The sequence below is a fragment of the Bactrocera latifrons genome, unplaced genomic scaffold (genome assembly GCF_001853355.1).
Source record: "Bactrocera latifrons isolate USDA-ARS-PBARC rearing strain unplaced genomic scaffold, ASM185335v1 scaffold_60, whole genome shotgun sequence".
NCBI classification, from domain to species: Eukaryota; Metazoa; Arthropoda; class Insecta; order Diptera; family Tephritidae; genus Bactrocera; species Bactrocera latifrons.
In genome coordinates, this window is record NW_017537268.1 from 1,160,734 (window position 1) to 1,181,737 (window position 21,004).

Below are 21,004 nucleotides of genomic sequence, written 5' to 3' on the forward strand. Positions count from 1 at the left end.
AATGTGATACTATGAACTACGATTTTGATGCCTGTAACTAAAAAATATATTTTAAATTCACTGAAAATAAAAAAATATTTTTCAAAAATGTGCACCTTAACAAAAAGTATAGTATATACAACAAATGCAAAAACACACGTACTGGTACAATACGCCCAATTAAGTACACAACTTATTTTGAATGTATGTTATGCTGTAGTCCATGTCAACCACTAACACCCATGTTTACGAAAATTAATTGTTTTTACAACGGTTACCATTTTAAAATATACATATACCGCAATCAGAGATCATTTTCATTCAACAGTCTAATCATATTCCGGTTACTGAACCATTTGAAGACTTTGAAAATTTTGTATTGGAACACTTTGTTTAGCAAAATAAAATAAAATACCATTAAGTAATTGTTTTCGAAAAAAATTTCATATTATTATAATACTCATACGCTCAGTATTATAACTGATCAGAAAAAATGAATAGAAAAACGTCAAAGCTCCAATCGAAATTAAAGCCGTAAGATTTATAAACAATAATATATGTGTATATGTTTACCAAATATAATTATAACTACCAAATACGAAATGAAAATATGTAATTCATAAATATTTTATATACATAATATGTCAGTAGATCAGTAGATTGCACGCACAAACACATTTTTACATATATAATATTCATACTTTAACAGTTCAACTTATTTAATATATGTAGCGTTAACTCTTCAAATCTTCACGCAGTACAAATGTTTACACCCTAGTAAAATTAAAATTTTATATTATTTATGTATATATTTACTATTTATCATAATTTCACAGAGTTTCTGTTTAACTGCCCGTGGCTGTGTTGGCATTCAAGTGCATTAAGTAACATCAGTTGTGTGTATGTATATATGTGTGTGTGTGTAAATGCGAAAACATTTGATTTTTCATTCACATTTGTATTAAAATAAGAACGGAGTTTATAGTGCATAAATAGTTTAAAATTGTCAGCAAACTATTTTAAATTTTTACATTTTGCACATTGGCCTATACTTGAGGCTGTTTTATGTCATTTTTGTTAAATAATATACTATTTTCAACATAATTTCCAACTTTCAAACAAATTTCCATCCTACATTTGTATGTGTACATAGTATAAAATATTTGCGTTTTACTCTTAGTAAGAAGGATACATTTCTATGTTAATTTTTGCCGCCATAATTACTCACGATAGCTACATATATAATATAGTATATTTTAAATTTCATTAAAACTAATATTAAAATTTCTATAATGGGCATTCAGTGGATCGCAGAGATGTGATGAGTTTCTTGTGTGTGTGCTACAATTCGAAGAATTCATCCTGCTGTTTTTCTAGTCGCTTCAGTGACTTCTGCACGTGTCGTGTTTGCGTGGTATTCAATAGCTGCGCTGTGTCCGATGTGCTGCCTGAAGAACTGTGCCGTTGGTGATTTGATTGATTTTGCCGATTCGTTTTGTAAGAATTATTCAAGTGATTGTTACGCCTGTGCTGTACAAAATCGGTGGTAACAAACAGATCGTTGTCACTCTGGCTAGTAATCATTCTATAATTAAATATTAATATATTCGCTCAGATATTTGTATTTGGTTTGTATTAAAATACTATAACATAAATATATATTATTATTATAAAATATTTTATTACTACTACTTGGTACGACAACTTTAGGCAATTACATCAATTACAGTTTACTATAGCATACTTTTAGGAACATATCCCACTAGATACCAGTTTTAATAATAATAAAATAAAATATTGCACAACTTACTCTTTGGATTTCTCAACATATTTTCTCGACTCCGAGATAGTTGAATCGATTTTGCTCAAAAACTCGTTTATGGATTTACGATTTTCCTCCTCCGGCGTCATAGCCACCACAGAGTCAAGCGATTTGCTCTGCTTATTACTGCTGCTGCTGTGATTGTTTAGCGTTACATCATCGTCGCTGTTTTGCACTAATAATTCACCGGCGATTGAGTATGGACGAGTTGGGAGCGTGGATGGACGTGGATTATTTGCTGAGTCAAGACAACTGATTGGTGCTGCGAATACTCCAAGTGGATCAACCGTTGGGTTACTCGTATTTCTTGCATGTACAGAATTTACAATATTTTGCGAATTTATATTATTTTGCAACACAGTGTTGTTGGAACTAATTTCTAATGGATTATTTTCAACCGCTTTTGGATAATACGGCGACGATTTATCCACTGGAATTAGCAAAAACTGACGCAAGAATAGACTGTCTGAGGCGAAGAGCCGATTAGCGCGTCGTATCTGTTCCGTCTGTCAATAGAAAAATTTAAAACGATTGATTGTTTAGCATTTTAAAAAATCATATTAATTATAAAATAGATTTAAAATATTTAATAGTCTTTAATAACTTAATTTATAAGAAGCAAAAAAGTGCAATGATTGATTGGAGTAATTTAATACGATCGCACCTAAGGAGTAATCAGTAGGTACACATTTTTTTTTTTTAATTTTTTTTTTTTAATAAAAAGGTATACGACATCGAAGACGATGATTGATGACTGAATAGCGTTCGTTGTATTTGAACATGTTATAAATTTTGAAAACACACATTTTTTTCTTTATTTAAAAAAGTTTAATATTAAAAGTTAAATGACAACAAAAAAGTTCTTTAAAATAATTGCAGTAATTGAAGTTCTCAATAAAATTAATAACATTATAACTTAGGTCATTAAGTTAGAACAAAACAAAATACAGTTGCATAAATCAGAATAATTTTGCTGGTTACAGTTACAAATATGAAAACTATCATTTACATAATATGTATGTAAGTGTCTTACCTATGTGTGTTAAAATATGATAAGAAATCACTTTATCTACATAGTATTAAAACAGTCATGTTACACTGCTTGTGAAAGCACTTGAAAAGATTTACGTAATGTTTAATTAAAAGAGAAATTACTACAAATATAATATATATAAGTATCTTATCTAACTATGTTATCTCGGTATTTAAGCAAGGATTTATTCTATATATAAACTATTTACGTATGCTTTTTATAAATTGCCTAAATTTTAGTTTGCTTAAAAAATATTAAATCGCAGAATGCAAGATGCATTCCAATTTGGTTATATGAATCAATATTTATCATTTTTTTATAATATAGCGTTTATGCTTATTTTCGTGGTTTGCTTACTGATTCTTAAAATAAGTAATTCACGAGAATTACCCAATGACCAAATAAAAGATTGGCCACAACTGGATTTCCAACTTGTTTAAAAATAAATTTGAAACAGTATATAGACACATATACATGTGCTTTCTGGTTTGCTAGAAGGTTGTGATAGCCGAATTATTTTTTTTAATCACCAATTTCAATACAATCGCGTATAACTCACTTAGGGGCCAAATAATGTTTAATCGATAACCAATATATTTGAAAATATATGTATGTATGATTTATGCAATAAAATGAAATGCAGACCTCACATAAAAATACTACTAACTTTGTAAAAAGTATAGATATAAAACATACCGAACATCCATATCTTAGCGCAATGCCCTGGAGTGTATCTGTCTTCTCCACGTCATGTCGTATCAGCGTCTCGTTGTTCCTTATGTTATGATTATAGCAGGTGCTACCATATTTTTTGAGTGAACGCGCCGATTCGCGAATGGATTGCTTCTCGTTAAACATCATGTAATCGGCATCATCCATATCGGGTACGATCTCATGGAACTGAAAGGCCATAAAAGGGATTATTACAAGTTATAAAAGAAAGCATTATTACATTAGGATTATGTTATTGTTATGATATTTTATATACATATTTTATTAAAGAATGTGGAGAGTAGAGAGTGGACATATGAAAATATATTTCAAGAAATGTACACAGTCATTCAGTCTTTCTTATGTTAATATGTCCTCTTACAGGATACAATGTTTACCATCCATGCAGAACCAAAGATTGTATGTGACGTCATTTGCATTGCCATTAAGTTTAACATCTGGTCTATAACCTCGTCAGACATACCATGGCCAAAAGCAAACTTTTCGATATTGCACATAAATGAAAACAACGCAGGTACTAGCAAATTTTATAATTCCAGCATTCAATATGCTTATCAGTGCAAAGACTCTTGGAAATGCAATCACATGAAATTGATTTACTTTTAAATTATCTGCATTAAGGAAATCTACTCAAACTAAACGTAAGATTCCCAATTTAATACACTTACTTTATAATGGTTGTTTCACGATGTGTTAAAATGTACGTCTGCATATTAGCAGGAGTTATTAAGCTTTTCAACGTATTAATCACCCCACCTCCTACCTTCTATTTGTAAGTTCCTAAATTGTTCGAGGTTCAGCGCTGAAGTTGTTTCACTTTACTATGTATCGATCACTGCTGCATTAGCAATCATAAAATCAACCAAGCGTTTAAATTAATTTTCCATTTTTTGTTAAAAAATATGGTGTGTGTAGAAATCAAAAAAACCACAATTTATTGCAAACGTGTGAGCTTATTTTTTATTGTGCAAACTTTCAACGACGAGTGAACTTGTTGTGAAGTGGCGAAGTAGCTAAGTAATAAAATTAAAGCTGATAAATGAGATAAAGTTATACGAAGTTATATGGCAATAATTTTGTTAGCCACTTTGAAATACGTACAAATAAAGCACACACAGCTGATTTTCCCTTCACCTGAGAAAGTCAAATCAATGAATACCTATACAAATAACGAAAGCTTTTAGCTTTCTAAGCTGGAAATGCTTTACCACTACCTAATTTAAAAAATTATGGAAAAATTAAAAAAAAAATCCGAATTAAAATTTATTATTGTTGAAAGTACTATAATATGGAAACAATAAATTCTATTTCAATCTCTAAACATAAACATTTTACAGCCTCTGCTGCATCCCTGTGTGTTGACTTGCCAACAGCTATTTTTATTCTTCTAAAGTTGGTGAAATACAACAGATGTGAAAATGGTAACTGCTTAAGTCTAATTGGAATACTGATATATGCTTACAGCGAAAATATGTGTGTAATAATTAATAGAATTCTATTTTTGTGCATCTAATTATTATATAAATTAAAGAAGCATAATTGAATAATTCACACTATTAACTAACATACTAAAGAAAAATCCAAAGAGCTCCGTCGGTACTTATCGCGTTGCCAACTGCTAGTCATCTAACTCAAGTAATTTCTGATTTGATGGTTGGTTAGGGTTGCCGTACATACTTTAGAGAAAATAGTACTACATAACATATAATACGAAATTAGATGTACTACTATTGTGCCTGATAAACTATTTGTTAATAAACAATACATTCATCTACTTTATTAATTATAATATTTAAATTTTAAAATCCTACAATTTACTATTAATTATCTATATGAGTTAGATTTTAACCGGTAAATACGTTTGATAACAAACTGAAATTGTACCGTTATATACATATGTACGGACATATGCATGCTTTTATATTCAAACAAAACAAACTAAAGTTCATTCGCCACAGGAAACCATTTGATATACCATGTGAACTTTTGCAATAAGAACTCAGAACCAAAAATCAATTTATAATTATGTCTCATATCTACTTATTTACGGTATATTCAATGCGTCGAAAGTATACCAGTTAAAAGTTAAATAATAAACAGAAAAATAAATGTACATACCTATACATACATATGTATGTACATACGCATAGCTATGAAAATATAAGTGCTACGCAAATGCATAGTTTAAAGAGTAAAGAATCTTGTAGCAGCTTAAAAAAAAACTGGAATCTATAATCATTCTTTGGGAGAAGAGTGATTTAATATCGCAATTAGTTAACTTCCTTGTCACTCCGATTTTCTAAATTTTAAAGGCAATAGATAATTATACGTAAGCAAATATGAATGTATGTACGTATGGACATGCAGATGTTTATATTAACGTTATCGGTGTTTGCATTAAAATTAATATTTACCGAGCGTTTTTCTAAGATCATTTGTTTTAGTAGCGAAACAATAAAAGAAGTAAACTACAAAACAGAACATAAAATATACTGTGTAGCAAAGGGGTCGAGAGGATTGTTCATTTAAAGAAGTCCACGTGATGGCGATGACGAGCGAAGATCACTAAAAAAATTACCAAGCACCTTAATGATTTTTCAAATTAATAACAAAAAAAATTTGCTCAGAATACTACATATGTATGTACATGCATACATATGCGAAAGTGCGGCTGTAGGTACATATGTACTATGTGTGTACACACTTGTACACTTATGAAGATTTTGTCTAGTTATTTTGTTGTTGTGGTTGCTGGAGGCGAAATTCTCGATAATTAATTATTAAACAATTTTGTGTGGTTTAAAAGCATTTGATTGTTGTAAATTACTTTTCCAATCGAAATAATTGTCATCATGCGATTCACGACGTCTCGACGTTGTCGAATTGCCCATGTCTGCTACTTTAATACATACATATATGTATTTAAGTTAATGCAGAGTTGGAGAGATATGTATATCGATACTTGTACGATTTCTACTACGAACGCGGTAAAATCAATTTGAATTTCTACTTTTTTTTGCTATTAATTTGTATTGTTTCATTACCGCTGGTTCATATAAACTTACTATATCTGCATGTAATATTGTATTTGCAATCACTCATCGCGGCCATATTCCAGTAAATATTTATATTTAGATAAAAAAAAAAAAGAATACATCAAAATGCATTGAATTGTTTACATTCAGAAAGATATCAAGTTCATTAATTACTTAACTTCCTTAACAAAAGTTATTATGCGAACGATATATCAAGATATAAAGATTTGTAAATGACAATGTGTACTTTGAATAATGACAAAACGGCGAAATATGTCTCAATTATAGCTGAAAATGCGCCGTCGCCAGCGCTTGAATGGTATGCACTGACAAGTGTTGGTGCTAAAAAGCTTTATGGCTAAGACTTACCACTTGAAACTTGGCACTTAAATGTAGACCTATTTATATATAATATGTACATGTGTATGTAACTATAACTATTCGACACTTCCTTTTTCTATAGTTTATCTTTGATAAAAATCGTCATAACAATTCGAAACAAACTGATGTAATCGCACGGATCTCATTTAATAATTTTCGCAATGTTTAACTTTTTACATACTAAATTTAACATTCACCTGATCGAAGCGGTGGTACGATAATAAGAATTTGGTCAGAGTAAGGCATATTTCATTTAATATTTTATAATATCGGAATCGGAGATTTGGGTGCGAGGTTGTCAATGCAACTTTGTTAGAGTCTGATTTTCGTAAAAAATGTATTCATCCTAACTTGTCTGCTATTCGGAAAAAATGTTTATACTATTTCCAATAAGATATTAAACCCAAAAATTCTTATCTACTATTCGGTAAGTTTTTAATTAACATAGTAGCTTTCCTTAATTTACCCTGATACTCTATAAATAGTTGCCTTCACGAGCTAAGTGGATTTTGCCACGTCCGTGTGTCTGTTTATACACGAACTAGCTCCTCAGGTTTTGAGGCATCGATCTGACGTTCTCAAGCCGCGCCCTTTTCTGCCTACTAAGCTGCTTATTTGGCGAAACCAATATTGTGCTGCTAAAGCATATAGTGCATAGCTGGCATACAAGCTGAACGATCAAAATGATGTCTTTGTATGGAAAACTGTTTTATTTTATGAGATATCTTTACAAAATTTGGGACGAATTAATGTTCAAAGCAACGATACAATCTCCGAAGAAATTGTTCAGATCGGAAGACTATGGCATATACATAGTTGTCATACAAACTGAACAATTCAAACCAAGTTCTTCCTTGGCAAACTTTTTGACACGATTTTGGCAAAAAAAGAAGGTAATTCGTAGACGCAACTCATGGTTTTAGTCACATTGCTATGCCTTAATCATTAGAGGTATCAACAATACCACAAACAACAGCCTCCGCTGCAATTGCGGTACAATTCTGGAGAGAGTGTGGGTGTAGGTGTATAAATAGTCCAATACGTTGTTTAAGTGAACATATATAACATATAGAAATATATACATATATGTACATATGTGTAAAAAGCCAATCTTTGTTTATTTGTACAACAATCAAATTTACTTGTTTATATGTGAATTTTGTTTCTGTTACTGCTGCGAAATTATGGCAATAAAAATGGGGAAATAATCAAATTTACTTAATAAAACGGATAAGTTCTCATATAAGAGTGTCCTTTAACTCATTATGGCAATTTACTTCAGCATATGCATAATTGAGTATTGCACTCAATGCAGCCGAGTGAAATACAACTTTTATGTACATATGTACATATGTATGTGTTACATGCATACATATGCAAATTACCAAAGAATTACAGTATTAATATAGATTATGAACTTTATAATTGTAATGAGTGGTGCTGGTGTGTTTATATAATAATATGCTACTTTATTTCAAAGCACTCAAAAGCTTTAGAACAAACATACGCCTTGATGGCATTATCATTTGGCGTGAATCATAAATTGGTAGTATCTTTGTAATACTTTGTGTGAATGTGTATGTATGAGCTTATGTATGCGTACATTAGTGTATAGAGTCTAATAAAACCCGTTCGGTATCAATAGGTACAATAGTTAATACCTTTGTTTTACAGTGATACCGCGCCAAGAGATAGTAAATGGACAGATTGGCTTATATACGTATGTACATACTTATGTATATAGAAACGTTGATACAAATAAATCTATATAAACGCACTGTTTAGGTATACAAATAGTTCTTATACACCCGTGTATACCATATTTGCTTGTGAGAGCTTGTATTTATAACTACGGTTTGTACATACATACTTCTGTTGGCACAAGCAAATTATTTTGTATATAACTCTCAATCTTAAATATGTCCTCCACCCGACTGTGAACCGCACTAAATCAAATCAAATATTTAAGTGCATAGATATGTACATATGTATGTATTTATTTTTTAAAGCAATGTATACGTAGCTAAGTGTGTACGTTAGTATATCGTGATCATAAATTTTCTAATTAAAAACTCAAAATCAGGTATTACGTATAACAAAGTTATTAATTCCTTGCGTCAAACTTAAAACCATTGCGGAAATGCGACCCTGTCACACAGAAGGTTTCAAAATATTAATACATATTAACGGTTGTTTGCCTGAGTTTGTACATTGATACATCGATTTTTAATGCCTTTTGACTTTGGCTTCATAAATCGATAAGAACGTGCTAATTTATTTACGTGACAATATTTAAGCTTTTGATGTAAATCGCAACGGGGTTTACTGTTGAAAGTCACGAACTTGGTGGCCATTTTGGAATAAACCTTCGTAGGTAATTTTCCAAAGAAAAGCAAGTTTGTAGATATGCTTATTTTCAATTGAATATCGCGATATCTAAGGGACTACCTTATTCAAAAATTCATTTGAAACCGTTAATAGTATTTTTTATATATATGCACATATGTATATAGATATAATTTAGTGGAAAAATGTAACTTCTTAAATTCCAACATTTCTAACAAATCATTCACATGTGCATATACATATGTACATATGTATGTATATATAAATAATCGAAATAAGCATATTACAGTTGTTGGCAGAATTCATTAGCGTCTTTGTTTCATAATTAATATGTAGTTTACGTTTATACAAGTTTATAGTGCAATCACTTACGCGCTGCTCTTGGGGAAACTCGTGCGACAAAGCGTGATTTCGCGATTGTAGCATTTTTAATTACGCAAATAAGTTTTGCTAAGTATGCTAAGATAATATTTTGTATAGTAAGACAGAGATATATATTTTACATATACATATGTTATACTAAATTCATCACTAATCAACAATTATCTTAAACTTTTGCAAGTATTTAATATTAATAAGGGATCTTATTTCATCTGGACTCGATAACCGGAGGTTTCCCCAACCTCAACTAAAGAACTTTGGTTTCTCTCCCACGAGCGATATGATCACGTAACCGTCACTACCCTTAAAACTTTCAGCTACAAATGAAAATTTTATATTTGTCAACTAGTATTTGTGGGTGGAGTTTTTTTAAAGAACCATTTCATTTCTCTAAAACTGAAAATCTCAAGTGCATGGTTTTGAGTACAATTTTTTTATCTTCGATATCTTTTGAATTAAAGTTTAATCGAAGATAATTACGTTCTCTGATAATATTTCCAAATTAATTTTTGGCATAAGTGATATCTCGAGTTAACATATTTTCATTTTTTTTGTAAAATTAGTATTAAATCGTATATGCTAATAGACACGATTTTCAATAATCAGTAAAACCTGATATTTTAACAAATTAAAAAAATGATATAATTTAAAGTAGAAGCAGCACAAAACACTTTTCTGATTGTTTTAAAAAAAGGTCCTAAACAACTGTACTTGTATATATGGATGTATCATATGTAAATATGCATGTATTTATATGAAAATGTGATAAGTTTTTTGTTAGACAAATATTTTTAAGTTTTTTCACGCAGCCATTTTCAGACATGTCAAATTTAGCTATTTTTTTCCTTATAATGTGTGTTTTTTTCACATCCTGAATTATATTTCAAGTTGTATCAGCTAACAATATAACATTTATTATAATTAATACTTACTTCTATTTATATGTCTAATGTCTATATAGTAATGTCGTCTTATATCACGTGATCACATTCTATAACACGTTATTTGTACTTTTAAATGCAAATTTGTACACATTACCTATTATTACTGGTCTTTTTTTTTTTTTGTTTGAACGTCATCAATTAAGTAATTAAACTTGTTCAATTATTATAAAGATTTTTGCCATCTTCCAACAGTTAAATATGATTATAATACGTATACCTAGAACAATTCATTTTTATCCCCCAAACTGATCCTACAACATAATACTTAGACACGAAATCTGCGCACATTTGAGCTAGAGGAGCTTCAAAAATTTAATTGCTTGTATACATCGGTTGATTCGACAGACAGACTCCGTATTTAATGAAGATTTAGAGAGTATTAATTATTTGATAAGTAGCACAAAGGCATTGACCGACAGCACTTTGTTTCACATTCACATGCATCATAGTATATGTTGGTATAGAGAGTTCTCATGGTGATATCCTACTTTTTTAAAATCAATTTTAAATTTTGTCAACAATATTTTCTTGTCTGAAAATTAAGCGATTGGTCTTAAAGAAACGGGTTAAAAAAACTTCCGCCTAAAACGTTATTAAAAACAATAAGAAACGGTAACTTCGGTTGCACCAAAGCTATAATAGTTTCGCAAATATAGATACAAAAAATTCCTTACAACAACTTAATTCCGATCGTTTTGTTTGTATGGCAGCTTTATGCTATAGTTAACCGATCTGTACCGCGTCTTCGGAGGTAGTAATATTTTTTTCTTAGACACTAATCCGTGTCAAATTTCGTGAAAATATCTCGTAAAATGAAGAAATGTTCCATACAAACACACGATTGAAATGTGTCGATTGTTTAGCTTGTATGGCAGTTATATGCTATAATTATCCGATCTGAACCAATTATTCGAAAATGACATGCTTTTCTTAGAAAATAACTCATGTAAAATTTCTTGAAGATATATCGTAAAATGAAAAAGTTTTTCATACACGTAGTATAGCAGCCGTATGCTATAGTGGTCCGATAGCGGCGAATCCGACAAGTGAGCAGGGGAAAAGAATGTGTGCGAAATTTCAGATCGATATCTTAGAAACTGAAGGACTAGTTCGCGTATATACAAACAGATGGACAGGCACGTTGATCATTTAGATAAATATATATTTGAAAGGGTATCTGACGTATCCTTCTAGGAGTTACAAAAGTCGTGGCGCACTTAATATACCCTATTTAGGGTATAACAAAGTTCAAGGTTTATAGACGACTTCGAAACAAATGGATTACCTGGCAAAAGGTACATTTCGTTATTGTTAAGGTATTTGTATCTAAACATATGCTGTCAAACATATAAAAATCAGTACAAGTGCCAATTTTCATAGAAATGTTAATCAAAATCCGGTTTTTAAGCAAAAATATGATAAGAAATTTGACAAAGCCGCTAATTTTATTATAAAATCTGTATTTGTTTTTGTATCGATTGAAAACTGGTATTATCGTTTCAATACGTAAATTGGTACAGTGAGGGGTAGAAAAATATTAATTATATATTAATTAACATTTAAGGTAATACGAGTTGCAAAGAAAGATCACATGGTCATTTTTATGATGACTTTCAAAATATTTCAGGCTGCAATATTTTAGCTTAGCAGTGACTTTGATGAACTGAATATTTGTAAATAAGAAAAACATTAGCTTCGGCTTCACTGTAGCTATAACAGCGCTTCTTATAGCAACTTCAGGGTGTACTTATTATGCATGTAAAACTAAATACAAAGTTGTAATCGAACACGGTTTGCATTCAATGGAAACGTTTTACGAAATCTTTTATGAAGATCTTAGGCTTGATTTTGATCAGTCAGTTTGAATGGCAGCTGTATATAATCTATAATGGTCCGATCTAAACAATATATTCCATGATGGTACCGTTGCTTTGTATAATAACCAGTGTCAAATTTAGAGGAGATAATTTGTCAAATAAAAAAGGTTTCGCAGTCCATACTTAAGTTGTGCCCAAATAAAAGCTTAGCTAAGCATTGTGGCCGATTGAGTAGTCGTTTGCGTTTCACAGTCAATGCTTAATTTCTATAAAATTTTGTTATGATATATGGCAATGCTATGAGCAACATATGTTTTACCAATATCATACATAAAAATATGTTTGAAATATTTAAATTATAACAGACAATACATAAATTTGCGAGGAAAGTTATATCGAAAATGGATGAAAGCAACAAAAGAACCCCTAATTTCACCACCAGCGAGTCGGAGCACCTATTGGAACTGGTTTCCACCAATCCGATTTCATATTTTTTCACAAAAAATAATTTCTTATTTCTTATTATTCTTCTTTTGACAAATAACTGAAAATTCAAAACAAACATCAGCTGTTACTTAAGCACTGATTAAGTCTCTCATTTTCAGTACTTAAGTATGAACTGTAAAAACTATTTTCCTGTTTTATCTTAAGCACAACTTTAGCATGAACTGTGAAACAGGGCACAAATATTGTGGCAAATTCGTATTGTGTTATATTGGGTAGTCGAAAAAGTCTTTTCGTATTTTGTCAATAGATGTCGTTGCAGTCGTATGAGATTTTAAGCTTTATTAAAGGAAAAAAATTAAATTCGGTGAAGTTGAAAAAAGTTACAGCTGTTCAAAAAATAAGTGAAAATAATGAGTACTTCTTCAAGAGATTTTTGCTCTAACTTAATTAAAATGGTGTAGCCAAAGTTTTCTATAGTTTTCTGGTATTTATATGCATGTAACTAAATATATTATAAATACTTATGTATGTATACTATATAAAAACCTGCCGTAACTGACGTACGTGCTCATGTATAAAACAAATGAACTTTATTTTATTTTATATCTGAATTCAAATCTCGAGATAGCGCGGAATTTCAAGCCCACATGCATACATACATATATACGTACATATGTACGTAGTTACACGCTAACATAACCTTAACCCCATCAAAAATAAAACAATGCGATAAATGCAAAACTTCAGCACAATAGTTTGAGTTTACGTTTAAGTTTTATTATTGTTATTAATTTTTTTTCCTAAATTTATTTGCTCTTAGCAAAAAAAGACGTCAGCACTTTAAGCCGCAAAATTTGCTTAGAAGCAACAACTGACGCCTCAAGGTTTTCTGTGGTACTCAGAATCAAACAAATCCGACAGAGTTGGAGACATGTGTACATTTTTACAAACATACAGATGTTCAAACATACATACAATGGTGCATGTTCGTATACAAGTGCATGAGTGGCTATTGAAATTTGCCAGACATTGTTCAAAACTGGCAACTTTTTGTTTTAACTGAGTTTGTTTGATGCAATTACAGCATATAGTATGTGATTACATGCATACCTACATACATACATACGTACATACCTGCGTGCAAACACATTGATTTTTTATTGACGTGGGAGACGCGCAAATCCTTTGTAGCGCTCAATTGAGTTTTGTTTTATTAATTTTTTATTGCGAACAATAAAATCTGTCGAAGTGCACAAAGTGCAATTAATAATCTCCCATTATTGCACATGTATTTGATTATTTTCAGTGAATATTATTTAAAATCTCACTTGGAAACATCCTTTGTTCGAGTAACATATAATATTTTAAGGTTGCTTATTATCAAAGCTTCGCTAGGAATTCCCGATCTCGCCATTTTCACCGTAATCAGAGGGACTCACCTAGTAACGCTCAGTACGCTTCCTAGACTCATTATCAGTTGTTTGACATTCATTTTCTCCGTGCACTAGCTTACGGAATAGTGAAAGAAGACACAGAGAAAGCGAATGCATACATACATATGTATATGTATATGTATGTACATATATTTCTTATTTATTTTATAAATTATCACAATTTGTTTACGATTATACAATTGTATAATTGTACGTATTAAATTATTATTTTATATTATAATGAATCATTTAGTTGATCGATTCGAGTGTAAAAGGCAGATGTATGTATAATTGTACTTGTGTCTCGTAGACATCACAGTTTATAAAAGTTCCTTACCACGAACCTCATACTATTACTCAAAAGAGAATTTCGCCCATTTCATCTCCTTCAAAGTAATCCCTTCCCGCTGCAATACACTTATGCCAACAAATTTTCCAGTCATCATAGCACAAATATCCTCCGTCGTGAGCCATCAGAACCTTCTTCGATTCAGCTTTTATACTCCGGTGTCCTCGGAGTGGTCATGTGAATTTGCTGAAAAGCCAGGAGTTATACGAAGGTAAATCAGGCGAATGCGGTGGTTGCGGTACGATATTAGTTGAAAATGTGGCAACATGATCACGAATAATCAATGCAGTATGACATGGTGCATTATAAAACTTCTTTATTCAATAAATTCAAATATAGTTAAAAACGAAGAATTCACTCCTCAGCCTCACAAAAAACAGACGCGTATCTCAAATACTAATGAATATTTTGACGTGAAATTTAGCATAGATGTCGCTAGCAGTATTACCAACTTACAGAAAAAAAATTTACCGATTCGTAAAACACGCGTAGTATAAATTCACCATTCAATTTGATCACAGACCCCATAAATACTTTTAACAAACAATTTTCAAGTTTATGAGCTTAAATTGCGATATATAGAAAGCTCTCTTATTTTCCTTGAGGATATTCATACATAGGCCATTAATAAGGATTTAAACATGAAATCGAGACTGAACTTCGGAGCTCCTTTAAAGTATTTATAAGTATGTAAATGATTGCCATGACAAGGTGAGTCGATTTAGCCGTGTCTATGTATTTGTCTATATGTATACATAAGTGAACTAGTTTTTGCGATGTCGATCTTAAATTTTGCCATATCCTTTCATCCGGAAGAAGCTTTTCATTCCACAGTACCACCGATTTATCATTGCATATAGCAGCCATACAAATTGTACGATCAAAATCCAGTTTCTGTATGGGAAACTTTTTCATTTGTCAAGATATTTTCAATAGCTATAGTCGCCAAACAATTTGTCCCACCAACCTTAAGATAAAAATCTTTTTAAACCCTTTAAAGCAATAAAGAAATGCAACTGCGAAAGGCATTATAACTTCGGAGCAAACGAAGTTAACGTTTTTCTTGTTTTTATGTATTTATTTTTGCTGTTTTTCAATATTTTCGTAATTTGACAATTTTCCTACCTGGAAACTAAACATACATACATATACACATCTATAAAACTGCATAGATAAACTCATATCAGAAAATGTACATATGTATGTATGTATGCACGAATGTGCTTGAATTTTTATGTGTTTAGTTAAATATGCAAAATGGCATGAAATGAATGATTTCACACTTGTTGCGCTGTCAAAAACATTTCGAGCTTTTGCTTTAGTATGCGTAGCGTGGAAGGCTCTTAACATTTGAAAACAAGGTTGTGAAGCAACATGTGTTCATTCATACACATTTGTAATTTAAACAATGCTAATGCATATACTATACATACATATATCATAGCACATTAAACTGTAACAATGGACTACAAGTAAGGCAATTTAAGCTCTTAATGAAAACAATTGGACGCAACCTTGACTTCGGGGAATGCATTAGTGCGCTGACCGCATACATATGTACATTGCGTGCCTCAAAATATTGTTGACAAATGTAAGTAGGTGGGCAGTAACGGGAATCGATCCACATACACATACATACATATGTATGTATGTATGAATATGCATATTTTATTGCATATACATTACATATAGAGGCATTACCTTTGAGTATTGTAATTGATATTTTATTGCATATACATTACATATAGAGGTATTACCTTTGAGTATTGTAATTGAAAATCAATAGTTTTCAAAGTGTTTAGCAACAAAATATCAAATATAAGTGAACACGCATAAAAACACATGTTCCTTGGGGTAATATTAATAATGGTCATAAAAGTATAAACACTATAACTATGAACACGGCTATACCTAAAAAAAAATCAAAGCTGCTTGCTACCTTTTGTTATATGTTAGACAGAAGCTGTTGCTTGATTACTACGGATGTCCTCCACCAAAATCGAGTAAAAAAAAATATTTTGCAAATAATCATAAAGTCGTATGTAAACAACAGCGAGTAAAAAAGTATTTAACAAAAACTCATAAACTGGAATGTAACCATAAAAGTTTATCAATAATACCGATCGATTGTAAGATTATTATCAGTTAGCAATTAATTGTGAACTAATATTGTTCTAAACTATTTTTGTAATAGGACTATAAAACATCACATTGGCCAAATACAATTTTTTGCATGTTTTAGAGATTGTTTGCATTAGAGTTTTTAAGATTACCGGGAATTGCCGATACTTCTTGAAATTAATTACTGACCGCACGGGCTCAATACAAAATTAATTTGAAATAATAATAACAGAATATTGGCTGAGACTCTAGTACTAATCCTTTGAATATTTAAAAAATATTTAAAATTGAATATTTGATCATGCATCAACAGCATGGATCAAATGCGGTAATGCAAATCTTTTCGAGTCGTATACGCAAATGTTATGTCTGACAAAATACGTATTATATGTACATATATGTTTGTATGTATACAAAGCAAGTAATTCGAAACATTTTCAAACCGATCGCATTACCATACCATGTATGTCTGTATGTATGATTATACTCCCGCCACTGTTACATGTACATACATACATATGTATGCGATTGATTGCGGTACTCCTCAGCGTTGAGGTAAACCGACCGCTCACAGAAATTCAAACAAACAAATCTAGACCAGTTTACTTGAGTCGTGATGGAGGGATATTATTAAATATCGTATGCACATATTTACATACATACATATAAACGTTTGCATTGTATGTAACTGTGCACATGTACATATGTATTTACATTAGTGATTTTAGAAGGAATACTTTATTTGCGCATAACATGTGCACTGTACACAGTTAACTCGTTGATCCGGCTCCAACGTAATCCGGCAGCGTTACACACCGATAAAGCCTAGCTTTGCTCTTATTTTTAACGTGCACTCATTTGCTCTCTTAGTAATAAATGTAATTTAAAAGTCTCATTTTTCAGCGAGTATATATTTATACATATACATATGTATGTACATACATACTTAAACAGTGAATTTGGATGAGTATGCATTATGCTTGATGTGATTGAATATATGTACATACATATGTAATATATTACTTACATACATATACGTATGTATAGAGTTATCATATGCACTCGTACCTTTGATAGCTATTTAACAATAATTATTTTCCCTAATAAATGAAAGGAACAAGAATCGAAAGAGTTTTTAAATATCAAAATTACGCTCGGGGAGGGCAAAAGTCTCCTGAGTGCTGAACATGAAATTGAAGCCTTCAAGCAGGTGGGTCCCAAAGTCGTGCATGAAAAGATTGTTTGATACAAATTGTTACCTAATTCAATCTCGAATTTTTTAAAGCGCTGTTTTCTTTTGAAATCTTGTAAAAAATAAGAACTTTTGTCGGGTACATTTCGGTGAAAAACAGTTGAAGGATAATTCGAAGGGTAAGTGACTCTTATATAGCTCTAGTCTGACATACATATGTATGTATGTATGTATATATAGTTTACTATCAATCACTTCGACTACACCGATATTAGTTTTAATTTCTTCGTCTCTTCTTCGCTAATGATTCTTTGGTTTTTAGTTAACGCTACTTATTCAAATAATTATATGTGTATATGTGCGTATGAGCGTGTATGCCTTTCGGGCACTTACCTGAGAGTGGAGTTTCCAATCTTTGTACGCTTTTACAATATAATCCATTTTTATGTTATTTTGTAGTTTCTATTCTTTTGTAAGGCAAGCGGAAATGTGAGATCTTTCCACCAATCAACGTTGGGAAGCAGTCTGAGTCACGATCGTCTTTTCCTTCTTCACACTAGACAACGCGAGCAAAACTTTCGCAGCTGATCTTCTTGTGTTGACTTGGTCAATATGAGCATGTGTGTTAATATGTATGCACTTAATATATATGGATATGTATACACTTTTATACACGATATGTGTGCTTGAATTTCTTCTCTTATTGTTTATTTTTCGAATAATTTATTTGTTTTGGTAAAATCCTCAAACCTTTACCACGAAAGTCAGTTAATTGTTGTAGTTGCTTTATAAAAACCCAATAACAAATGTACTTTACACGATTTGTTGTATGTTAGCTTCGCACGCTGTTGATACTGAAAGGTAAACGACTTGCACTTTAACAATTAACGGTTGTTCCGGACGTGTTATGACGAATACCGCACTGCGGGACGCGAACGTTAGCTATAATATTATGTATATATGTACATACTTATGTGTACGTCAGAGAACTCAACGCCGTTGACGTGCTGCAAATTACAATTCTTCATGGGAATTTACTGTTTCATTGGAAAATGCGAAATGCGAAGCAATGCACCAATCTGTTGTCCCCAGCGACTCTAATGCACATATTAAGCGAAACAGTTTGTATGCATTACACCACGTTTCACTAATCACTGGAGTGACGGTGTGCAGGCAAATATTTTAATGAATTAATGGGATTTATTATTTTCAAGTGTTTTCCACGATGATCGATTTGCATTTAGTTCTGGGACTGAGTGATCCTCGCTTTTTATCGTATTCGTATTGAGGTAGTATTTCACAAACCCATATATGTATGTACAAGCGTGTTGATTTTCGAGTCACCGATGCGCGTGGCAACAAAAGCCGATTTTAATTATTGTATGCGAAATAGTAATAGTGTGCCCGGTGCTTTTTGTTTTGTTGAAACACAAAATTCACTGTGAGAATGTCTGCTGACCGGTAGATTCCGGCTTGCGCGCCACAATTCAAAGCAAATTGCACGTTTGTTCGACTTTTCGCCAGTTGTCCGACAGAAGCGCCAGACTATCGAGTGGTGTGTAATGAGGATTGGGAGTACAGTGCCTGCGTGGAAACGCTTAGCGTTGGTTAAACAAGTGAATGAGTGAGTTGGAGTAAGAGTCTCGTCTCGACGATCTTTCTCGCAGCGCGCACAACTAACTCCGATTCGCGATTGATACCGACTGACTTCTCTACTGACGACTAGCAGCTGTCGACTCAAGCGACTTTCTGCTGACGGCAACCTACCTACTTACCTACAGCTGTTCCAGCTGGCGCCCCAGTGAAACACCGACGAAGTTATGCGTGGCGCGGTGTGTCAATGCGGGGCGTTGGAGACGAACTAGTATGACGGTGGAGAGCATTATACGAGCACAAGAGCATAGATACGTATATAATCGTATATACTGATACAAGTTGGCATATACATACATATGTACACATTATGTGACTGTGTGGGTATACACCAATTTATTTGCGTTCACATATGGACACATGTAGAAATATACACTCATATATTTTGCATGACTGACTAAATTTTGAGTATCAACCAAGAAACGTTCATAAAGCATTGCTTTTGCAGGTTTGCAGGTGCAGCATTTGTTTCGTCCTCTCCTCGACCTTACCCACATTTGTTATTCAAATGAACATTTCAATCTTATTTCAGCCGGTCTGTGTATTCGTTGGAACGTCCCAATGTCTGTGCTGCGATGGCCACGTTGCGCACTGATCATTGTGGTGTTGGTAGTTGTGGTGGTGTGGTTGTCAAAGCCTGTTTAACATTATGGTTGCGAATACTCTATTTTCATTAAAACAAAAGCGAGAGGTATTTAAAGCAGTGAGCACTTTGTGGCTGTGCAGCTTCTAAGTAACAGTGGGCTTACCTAACCGAATTGTCGGTTCGTCGATAAGGCATAAGGATAGAGTGACAAACGCACCCACATAAGCGAAAACACTTCCCCAACTGGAAAAATTTTTTTTTATCAATTTTAAACAATATTTTGTCTCATATTGTAAGCTTATCGAATATTTTAAATATTTGCAAAAGTTGCTTATTATAATTGCTCCCTGCTGTCCTTATATCTTCCACAATGTCTATGAGGGCACCTAATGTTCTACGATATACATATGTATATACATATGTATGTACGTACTATATGTACATATGTATATCGAGCCATGCCTTACAAAGGTTAGGCGATGAACCGTGCTCTTCCTTTGTTTTGCCTACAGGGTTTCTGACGTTTAAACAAATACAAACAAAAGCTTTGTTTTTATTGTTTGTTTGTAGTTAGTTACTAGAGAGTGTTTGAAGAGCGACTATGATTTGTTGTGAGTGATTTGATTCACTAAGAGAAATTGCGGCGGCTATACTATATTTTATTCATACTTTATAACTTATGATGCTTACGCTTGATTTTCGATTCGCATGGGTATAGAGTGTAAATGCACATTTATAAGCAAAACAATTATA

The 21,004-nt window shown here is 32.0% G+C and overlaps 1 protein-coding gene across 3 annotated transcripts; it reads right to left on the bottom strand.

Annotated features, from left to right (window-relative positions):
• Nucleotides 1–1,147: 1,147 nt before the first annotated feature.
• On the bottom strand, nucleotides 1,148–19,773 carry LOC108975046. 3 transcript variants are annotated; one of them, XM_018943295.1, is made up of 5 exons: nucleotides 4,668–4,741; nucleotides 4,330–4,579; nucleotides 3,531–3,734; nucleotides 1,790–2,307; nucleotides 1,148–1,564 (listed from the first exon to the last, which is right to left on the bottom strand). In XM_018943295.1, the coding sequence occupies exons 3-5, from the start codon at nucleotides 3,711–3,713 to the stop codon at nucleotides 1,321–1,323; spliced, it is 945 nt and encodes a 314-aa protein (XP_018798840.1). In that variant the 5' UTR covers nucleotides 3,714–3,734; nucleotides 4,330–4,579; nucleotides 4,668–4,741; the 3' UTR covers nucleotides 1,148–1,320. The 3 variants fall into 3 exon arrangements, with proteins under 3 accessions (XP_018798840.1, XP_018798839.1, XP_018798841.1); XM_018943294.1 differs by lacking the exons at nucleotides 4,330–4,579; nucleotides 4,668–4,741 and adding an exon at nucleotides 18,406–19,773; XM_018943296.1 differs by lacking the exons at nucleotides 4,330–4,579; nucleotides 4,668–4,741 and adding an exon at nucleotides 4,235–4,309.
• Between the last annotated feature and the right edge of the window lie 1,231 nt (nucleotides 19,774–21,004).